Source organism: Taurulus bubalis (genome assembly GCF_910589615.1).
Source record: "Taurulus bubalis genome assembly, chromosome: 3".
NCBI lineage: Eukaryota > Metazoa > Chordata > Actinopteri > Perciformes > Cottidae > Taurulus > Taurulus bubalis.
This window is the reverse complement of record NC_136591.1, coordinates 19,079,504-19,090,175: the sequence shown is the minus strand read 5'-3', so window position 1 is coordinate 19,090,175 and position 10,672 is coordinate 19,079,504. Positions and strand designations below refer to the sequence as shown.

Sequence of the window (10,672 nt, the reverse complement as noted above, 5' to 3'; positions counted from 1 at the left end):
TCCATGGAGAAGAAACTTGTCAGGGACATGCCTTCAATAAGAAGGTCATATATATATATATATATATATATATATATATATATATATATATATATATATATATATATATATATATATATATATATATACATATATATATACGTATATATATATATATATATATATATATATATATATATATATATATATACGTATATATATATATATACATATATATATATATATATATATATATGATATTTATATTGATATTTTAGTATAATATATTCATATTGTATATTTTTGATTATGTCATTTATATATCATATTATACTGAATATTATGATGTCCTTATTATGTCAGTGTTGGAATAAATGATAAAAATGTAACTGCAAAGTAGTAATGCGTTTTTGATCCCTTTTTTTTTTGCATTGAACCATACTTGGATGTTTGCTGAAATTGATTGGCTGGCCTTACCCAAAACAAATCCACCACTTGGTGACTTGGCTTTTATGGAATATTTTGTTTTGCTCAATAAATGTCATCATCTGCTGACTCGTCATGGGTCGGCACTTTAACAGCACACTGATTATTTTCCAGCAACAGATCCGAGCTCACTGCTGCAGAACGGCACCCCCTGCTGGCATAACTGTGCGATGACTCACCGGCTTAACACCAACATAAATTTAAGAAAATGCATATTTAAAAGCACAGAGGGAACAAACACAAAAATTATATTTAAATCATACTTTATTATCTCTTCAATAAATTTCTACAAACATACATGTTAGCTTTCATTCAGGATGTCACGCTTCAAAAAGGCATCACATCGATTAATACGTACACATTTACATTCCGACTGAGTTGCACGGGAGTCGAACCCGTCACCTGGTGTTCCCTCTCCTCCCGAGAGGCAAGAAGCAAACAGAAACCACCGTCGTCTCCACAAACGTGGTGCATGCATTTCATAACTTGGACTTGGCTTTATGCATTTATCACTGGACTTCAGCGGATTTATTATTATAATTTTTTTTCCCCCTCCTTTCCAGCACCAATCAGACGTGGACCAGAGCACGACTCGGAACCACTGGTTTCCCACCAGTCACACACTGGTCCCAGATGTTTTTTTGGCTTGATTTGATTAGTCACATCCAGACAAAAACAACCGAGAGAAGCGGTGGAAACACATCGAAGGATTTGCCTTCCGGAAACAATATTGTCTCTCATTTGTGAGGAAAAATACAAAAATCAGTGCGGCTATGAAAGTAGTTTTAGGGTGTAAATCCTCCTGTGGTAGCAGCACTGAGAGAGGACAGCATGTCATTCAACTTACAACACAGGAGGGAATAGTTTGGGAATGAAGCCCTTCATATAAAAGACAAGATGACAGCGCCACCCTCTGGGCAAAAGAAAAAACACAGATACAGTTGTTCTTTTTTTTTTGATGGAAAAAGAGCAAATACGCATCACTACTGTCCCCATTGATTCATTTGGAATCGATCGATCAATCAATGTCTTTAAATCGTATTTTTAAAAGTTGTAATCTCCCAAATTTTACCTCACTAGCTGCTGTAGGATTTTCCCCATCGTGACATCCCCCTTTCCTCCTAATAAAAAAAATAAACTGAAATTTATCACAATTTTTTTTAAATGATACAAAATAATAAGTGTAATTTTAAATGCACAACTTTTACTCGTAATGGAGTTTTTTCATCTGTGTACCTCTTCCACCACAGGAAAATGCCAATTTGTTATGTTATGTTAAATAAAAAAAACATTTTATAAATTAAATAAAACCCCACTGTGCCATCGGTCCAATACGTCCCTCTGACACCTGAATTTAGTAAAAGTAAATCAAGGACAGAAAACAGTGAGCAGCCTTTAAAAAAATGTTTTACACATTTTTGCTGATAGAAACGGAGAAAAACAATCATCCTAAAATCTGTCACATCAGCAGAATAAACTGAGGCGTCACCTCGTTTGAAGAAACAGAGATTAGCACCGGTTGATCCTTCATTCCGCTTTTCGACGGTCTCGGCGTGCGTTTCCCACCTCTCGGGGTAAATAAGACTCCATTTCCCAGGATGCAATGGTCAGAGGGATTCAGTCTCTTCTTCCCACGCCGGGTTAACAATTCACAGGGAGGACTCGTTATTTCTCCCGTCGCAGAGAGAAAAGTCTTCAGGGTTCGGAGGAGAAAAGAGTCTCACAGAAAGGAAGGAGGGATGAACTTTTTTCATCCCTCTTTTCTTCTTCTTCTTCTCCTCCTTCTTCTCCTCCTCATACTCGGTTGGTTATTTCTGCAGTGCCTGTGGAGCGCTGAACGTCTCGTAGACGTTGGCCGCAAACTCCTTCACCTGGTCGTTCATCAGCAGGTCCTGAGAGAAAAAACGTCACCCATCATTTTTACTGGGAGATAATTCACTTATCAAAATAGTTTATTATGATGCAGATGTAACGCCGTCCGAAGCATCGAACGTGCACGTTTTAATTTATTTATGATACGTTTTGATAATAAAAAAGACAAAAAACCCTCTCAAATAATAATGAATACAGTAAAAAACAGACAAAATGTAATTTAAATCAGAAGCTGTCTGATCAAACAATAATTAATAGTTACGATGGGACCAGATGTTTGAAAAAAAGTGCAAAGAGAAAATACCCTCAAGCTAAAAAATGTAATCTTGATGGAAATTGGTTAACCAAAGGTCTTAGGTTCACAAAAGCAGTGAAATAAATGAATAAAATGGTATATATATATATATATAAATAAATGTCTAAAAACAAATTTTGTATTATAGTTTTTTGAGTAGAAGTGTTGTCTGTCACTACTTTCAACAAAACGAGAAAGGGACTGAGGAATGACTTCATATTACAGACCAAGCTTCATTGGGTGTGTGCACATGAAACATTTATATTACAACAGTTATTGTTTTCAAACAAAATATGTACAATATATTTGAGTCAAAATATGTACTATAGAAAAACAAACTATTCAAAAATGTTTACACAATGTGCATGTTTCAGTTTCTTCAAGAACTGTTTTCAGAACAAGAACAACATATGTACTGTACTCTATATGTATGTGTGTACTGTGGACTGTTTACCAGAGCATGGTCGTGTGTCGCGTCGCGCAGAGTAAAACTGAACAGCGGAGCGGCGCAGAGGTGCCATCTCTGTGTTCTCTTGCAGTGAAAGGCGGAGCCCCACACTAGGGCTGCAACTAAAGATTATTTTAATAATCGATTGATTATTTTTTCGATTAATCGATGAATCGGATAAAAAAACTAAAAATAAAAAAATCATTAATTTCCAACCCTTTATTCAAAAACAGAAGTGACAGTGCAAAACATCTTCAGAAAGCACAAACAGGTTGCTCCTTGAACATCCCTAAGCTGTTAATTAAAAAAATAAAATAAAAATGGACTAACACTAAAAACATACACATGTATGCTTTACATCTGCCAAGTGTGAGCCCTTTTTACTGTAACTGATCTCCTTGGAGCAGAGGCTGCATTTAGCATACCCTGCTTTATCAATATGTATGAAATACTGGGACAGTGGGAAGCTGTACTGCTCCTCTCACGTCTGTTTGGACTTCCACCTGCCTTAAACTCTTTCATTCACATCATCTGATCAATATCTGGGCCTCTTATGACCACGACGTCACGCTGTTGGCTAAGCCCAACTACGTGATTTGCTTCATTCTACTTTGAGTAAAAAAATAAAAACCTGCAGCCAGATCCGCCGGTTTAACGTTAACGAGTGACAGCGTGAACTGAACCAGACCGGGGGTGACGGCATGTTTCATCACGATACGTTTTTTTACAAGCAAGACTGAACTGTAATGGAACATAACGTAACTTTAACGGCAACACTACCCAAACACGTTAGCTAACGCGATAGCAAGCTGACTAGCTTCCATTAAAAACAAGTTTGAGGGAAATGAAGACGCTGGAGACATCTTAACTCTGATTGGCCAAGACTCGACACGTCAAAGATGTTCTATTTTTGTGAAGATCACGATTTAAACTTTTCTTAGTGTCTCACTCTAATCTCAGACACGCTGGCAGGCCAGTTGCTCTGTTCTCCGCGACTTGGTGTAATAATCGCGCGACACAACGAATCGATAATGAAATTCGTTGCCAACACTTTTGATAATCGATTTTATCGATTCGTTGTTGCAGCCCTACTCCACACATACTCCACCGGCTGTGATGTCCTGTTACAGGCACTTAAAGCACACAAAGGAGGGGCCCGGAAACTACAGAGTCTGGCGGATCTAACAGCATCGGATTCTTTTTTATGCGCCGTTTTTTCGCGAAGATATGAATATTTACAAAATATAAAGTAAAGTAAACATTGTGAAAACGCAGATCCGCGTCGCGAGTCTCGGAATGGATAGAGCGTGAACGCATCACAGTGCAACTCAATGCAACCTCTGTTAGCAATAGCTGTTTACTGTTAGCAATAGCTGTTAGCTCTGTTAGAAACAGTGGTTAGCTCCGTTAGCAATAGCTGTTAGCTCTGCTAGCAATAGCCGTTAGCTCCGTTAGCAATAGCTAAACAGGACTGCTCAGGGACCGGGCCTCCATTGTGGTGCTGTTCAATAGCAAGCATGGTCACCTCATCAGAATTTTAACTTGAAGTTAACTTGAAGTTTCGGTTCTTGTGAAATCCAGAATGTAATATATATTCAAAGGTGTCAAAAGTATTCACATTCATTACTCAAGTAGAAGTATAGATACTAGGGTTTAAAAATATTTCTGTAAAAGTTGAAGTATCAACTCAAGCTTTTTACTTAAGTAAAAGTGTAAAAGTACTGGTTTCAAAACTACTTAAAAGTATAAATGTAATGTAAGGGGATTTTTTCCATTAAGGACAAACTCTTAAGCTGCGTCTCAGGGGCCTATAGTGCACTACCCCACCTCCCCCCAAAACAATAATTTTTCTAAAGGCCATAATGACTATAATGTTTTAAAATGTTATGTTGAAAAATGTGTGATGCACTAGGCTACCTGTTTCAGCTGCATATATGCCCATTGAAAATGATCACATTTTATTACAATGCAAATACATTAACCTCTTAGCTTTCCTGTAAAATTTGACGAAAAACGCCTATCCAGGTATACCCAAAGTAAATTGCAAGCTGTACTTGAACTATTTGGAGTAAATGCATGGTCTTGGTCTCTTTTGAAAGGTATCAATCTGAAGCTTTTTTCCCTCAATAGTCAGAATCACTTTAAGTGCTGCTGACACTGAGTTATATAAGTTTGAACACACTAAAGTATAAGGTTTTTATTTCCGCCTGAACATTTCTTTATAAATAGATGCCTGTAGATGACTATAAATGGGACTTATGAACTGGAAAACACAATGGAACCATAGCCTGAAGCCTTTTCTAGTCCACGTAAAAAGCAGATAACAATATCACAGAAAATGAATATTTTACACATGTGTTTCTAATGAAATGTCTAAGTGTTTTTTTTCATTTTGAGACTGAAAATATTCATGATATATATATATACTATATACCTATTAAAAAGGCTTATAGTCTTGCAAACTTATAGAGGTACTATAGTTCATATTTACTACCAGTATTGCTGAAAATTAAGTATAAATGCATTTTCATGCTAATTCAATGCCAAACTGAGACTCTATCAGCAGTTGTCTCTTCTCATCAAATTGAAGGCTGTTGGGATTATTTGGCCCCCCCTCTCCCTGGTATTCGTTTTTTAGGCAATTTCATTGGCTGTAGGAAACGCCTATCATCCGAGCCGTACGACGTGACAGGCTTGATCCACGTAAGAAAATTGAGGGTGAGTCTGAACTTCAACGTAGCCTCTGGTTGGGTAATGTAGCCTGTCAGTCAGGACATCAAGCTCCTATTGGTTTCGATGGTCATTTTGATACCAAGTTTGTAGCTGTGCTCTCATGCAAACTTGCTTTTTTCTAAAAACAAAACGTTATTCTTTCATATCTTCCAGCTGATAAGAAATGATGCAACGAATGATGCAGTTCGTGGATATTTATGGATGTAATCACGTGTTTTGGATTAAATCTTTTATGGGACTATTTTTTATTGGACCATTACAACGTAACAACGCCGTTTTTGTTGGAATGTTATGGATTTATGGATAAATATGAGGCGTCATCGGTGAATTGCCTGGATTTTGCTATCGTTTGTTTGTTTGTTTTTGTATGACAAAAGTCTTGTTTGTAGCTGCTGTGGTGGTCTGATCTTGGAAACGGAAACAGCTGGAATCACAAGAATCGTAGATTTCCAGAAACATATGGCACTCGTACCGAACTATAAATAGGGGGTATAGTGTACACTAGAATGTCAAGTAAAGGACGCCCGCGGGACAGCGGAACGTAAAGTACCATATGTGTACTACTGAGCATTAAAATGCGTTTCATGGAGCGGAAGACATGATAACTAGTTGCCTATAAAACAAACCAAAATGAAATAGTAACGAGGCTATTTTTAAAATGTAGGGAGTAGAAAGTACAGATATTTGCGTGAAAATGTAAGGAGTAGAAGTAAAAAGTCGTCTGAAAAATAAATACTCCAGTAAATTATAGATACCCAAAATGTCTACTTAAGTAAAGTAACAAAGTATTTGTACTTCGTTACTTGACACCTCTGTATATATTATATATTTCACCTGGACGAAGTGGCTCGGCGTCTCACTGCAGATGTAGTTGATCTGACCGTTGACGATGGGGATGATCTTGGCCAGCGGCAGACTGACTGCAGACAGACTGGACGGGCAGAAACAAAAGGAAGGTCACATAGTCAACATGGAGGTCAACACGGAGGTCAGAGGTTTGATGACGGAATTCTTCATAATCGAGCAGGAAAACAATAATTTGTGAAGCGACCTGATGTTGTGTGTAATCAGCGGTTCTTGTGAGCTGAAATATGAATAAAATAAGACAGGAAGGTAAATTCAGGAATCAGCTGACCTGTCAAAGTTGAGGGCGGAGTCAGCGAGAGGCGGACGGAAGAACTCGGCCAAGTTGTCAAGAAGACGAGAGAAACCACGGCTTAGACTGGCGTTGAGGACGGTGGTGAAGTCTGGACTGGAGTCACACACACACACACAAATCAGAACCACAGAACACACACACACACACACACACACACACACACACACACACACACACACACACACACACCTGTCCAGCATATCTCTCGTCTCGTTCAACAGTCGGATGGTCGCGAGGTCGTTTCCCGTCAAACCGCACGCCTGCACAGAAGAGAGGAGACATTCAGATTATTCACCGCTGCGCTGTTGTTTGTTTGTTTGTTGTTGTTGTTGTTGTTGACCTGGTCTGCGAGCGCGTTCTCGTCGTCGGCCAGCATGTACCAGGACATCGGCCGCTCCGAGCTGGCCTCCACCTCGGCCCGGATCCAGCTCAGCTGCTGCTCCAGCTCCAGCAGAGACAGACTCTGTTTCAGGGGCACGCTGCACAGAGCAGGTCAGATCATAAGCACTTTCTTATTTAATCTTCAATGTTTTATTCACAACGCTGGCTTTGCGATGAGCATTTCTCTCAGTTTCTTGACATTTTATCATCTAAAACAATTAAAAACCAAATGAACCAAAAATATGATCAAATGGAACCGCAAATAAAGACTCACCCTGCCAGAGAGTTCTGCACCGCTTTCTTCACGACCGTCATCAACTCTATCAAACCTGGAGATACACACACACACACTTTAATGAAAGACTATGACATCCTGGTGTGTGTGTGTGTGTGTGTGTGTGTGTGTGTGTGTGTGTGTGTGTGTGTGTGTGTATGTGTGTATGTGTCTATCTGTCTGTCTACCATCTCCCAGTAGATGTTGGATACTGGACAGGTACTGCTGCTGGACGTCCGGAGGAGCCAGAGGAGTCTGGGAGATTAAAAATAATAATAATCATAAAAATGATTTAGAACTCCAGATATTCGGTCTGCTGACAGTAAAAGTGCTCGATGGCCGGATTATAGAGAAAATGATAATACTGACAATAATAATCTGTGGATACTACGAGAGGAAGTCTAAAATCAAATATTCACATCAACAACACAGTTTCCCAGTGAACTCAGAAACCAGCGTCTCTCTCTTCCCTCACCACGGTGTTCTTGCCCACAGAGTTGTCCAGGTACAGGTATCCTCCGATGATGTTCAGCTGGACTCTCAGCAGAACCACCAGCATGCAGGTGCTGTAGACCGCCACGATGGTGCGGGTGAAACCTGGACCGGAGCAAGCGGCACACGTCGGGGGTCAAATGTTGGATCTCGAATCACAAGTGAAAAGCTTAAAAGATCTTCCTTTTTATTCTGTTAGTTAATGTGTTTATTTACGGCTAATGAGACATAGCTGAGGTTGAGAGAAGACTTACTGATGATCTTTAAATCTTCCCAGATTTCCAGCTTGTTGGCCGGTCTGTAACACACAACGTGGAAGAAGAAGAAGAAGAAGAAGAAGAAGAAGAAGAAGAAGAAGAAGAAATATTTAGTCTACATACAGCAAAGCAACAAATGCTTAAATACGACAAAAACATCTTTCATAAAAATGGCGACAAACTGGCACAAATGCGTAAAATAATGAACGTATAAGACGGATAAAGAGACAGGTTGCTGGTCACATCGAGGTCCTCCAACGCCGCTGGAGGAAGTTCCCAGGGTGAAAAAAGAGGCGCGACAGTAAAAAACGCAGCTCTACTCACTTGGCCTTGAGGAGTGCGGTGAGGCTCTCAGAGTTCAGCTGGTGGACGATAGCTTCTTTCAGTGGAGGGAGCATGGACAGCACTGCAACATACACACACACACACACACACACGGTTTAAAAAATATATTTTTTAGTGATGATCCCGATACTATGACAAAAAAGGGACTAGTGTTGAGGAGAGAGAAGCCGTTCACCGGTCATGTTGCAGGTCCTCTGGTTGCTCTCGAAGTGGAACTGCCGTCTGGCCTGAGCAATGTACTCCGTCGCTTCCTTCTCCTGGAAGTCACCGATCTTCTTCTGGGCATATTTACCCAGGAAGTACACTCCTGGGATCAGCAACAAGTACTCAGCATTACTGACTCACATCGGGCACGGAAAACAAAACAATATTCATAATGTAAATACATATATACCTCAAAGCCTCAATCACACTTTAATATTTAATTAAGTTTATATTTTGGGATAGATGATGCCAACAGAATACTTTTAAATTGTATATTTGAACTAGATCATTGTCTTTCTTTCTTATTTAGCCGCCTACTAAATCTCTTAAATACCTGATAAAAATGATATATAATAGATATGATATAATATATATTATATGATAAAATAAATATAATATATATTAAATATTATTTATAATAGTATATATATATATACACATTATAATAAAGTATATATTTAATATATGCGATATATATATATATATATATTTATAATTATAATACGTAAGGTGTAGATGCTTGATTAAGTATCACTAATTATAAATATAAATAGTTGCTACATGTGAAGACAACATGTAGCAACCTTCTTGTTTCCATAAAGTCACGTAACACAAGTCGAAATCCCGTTACAGTTTCTGGTCAGCAGTTTATTGACATGTTTCATCTTCCTCACATTAAGGAGCTCGGCGATGAGCTAATGAGCCAACGCGTTCCAGAGTCACGCCAGACTCCATTCAAAATTGTGCTAATTTAAAAAGGTCTCCCTCAGTGCACAGTACACGAATGTAATGATCTAGACGTCATTTTTGACGAGCTATATCAACAAAATACTGCACAGTGTTAATACAAAAATAAAAAATAACTTTTGCTGTCTGGTCTTACCAGTTATTACCGTTATTACCATTATTGGTTGTCTGATAACTGCACCTTTATGTACAAAATTGTGCAATTTGATGGACAATATACACGCCGAAGTGACAAGACACACTAATCGATTATTAAAAGCTCCTGAAAACAGGCAGATTTAAAAACGTACGCGCTATAAAACCGTAAATTAGAACATATTTCCAGTGCAGCCAGACGTGTTTGCTAAAGCCGCTAGCGAGCTCAGAAGCTAAGAGGAACGCCAGTTTACCTCCAACTACTGCGCCGGTGAAAATAAACTTCCTCTTGTGGCGTTTAATAAAACTCCAGACCGATGAAAACATCCTCGAACGGTAAGACTTCACAATCTACAATTCAGAGCGAACACGTTGTACTTTTTAAACTTTGTGTTCGGCTAGTTGGGAACGACTGGCCACCATGCTAACTGTCAGAAGAGCCAAAGTCGGTCGGAGAAGAATAAACAGCAACACTTTCCGGTTTACGGGTTCCAAAATAAAACACGTGTTCTTCACGTAAAGACAAAAGGACGACAAAACTAATATTTTTGCATTATTCTATGAACATGTGCTGTTTGAATTATTCATATAAGGCAGACAATTTAAATAAAGGGCAGATACCATAAGTTGATTTATTATTTTTGCCAAATTCTATATTCATAAGTGTAAGTTTTTGTGTATTTTCTTTTTTTTACAGAGTTTTAAATTTATCTAAAAACTCTTAAATGCTGGCCCAACAAAAAGGCCATGTGAACAGTAGCAGCATGCGTTGCCTGTGAAATATATTTGTAATTACATAATCAGAGTGTGTGCCTTAGTGTCTCCTTTTACATTTTATTATTGTATAATTTGTTTGGGTCTATTT

General features: G+C 38.5%; 1 protein-coding gene across 1 annotated transcript; it reads right to left on the bottom strand.

The window, feature by feature from the left end:
* Positions 1-722: 722 nt before the first annotated feature.
* On the bottom strand, positions 723-10,183 carry pex3 (peroxisomal biogenesis factor 3). The gene is made up of 12 exons (XM_079216135.1): positions 10,062-10,183; positions 8,897-9,028; positions 8,701-8,782; positions 8,374-8,417; positions 8,103-8,224; positions 7,816-7,882; positions 7,628-7,682; positions 7,313-7,451; positions 7,162-7,232; positions 6,949-7,065; positions 6,648-6,744; positions 723-2,357 (listed from the first exon to the last, which is right to left on the bottom strand). Exons 1-12 carry the CDS (start codon positions 10,132-10,134, stop codon positions 2,274-2,276), a joined length of 1,083 nt encoding a protein of 360 aa, XP_079072261.1. The 5' UTR covers positions 10,135-10,183; the 3' UTR covers positions 723-2,273.
* Positions 10,184-10,672: the final 489 nt, after the last annotated feature.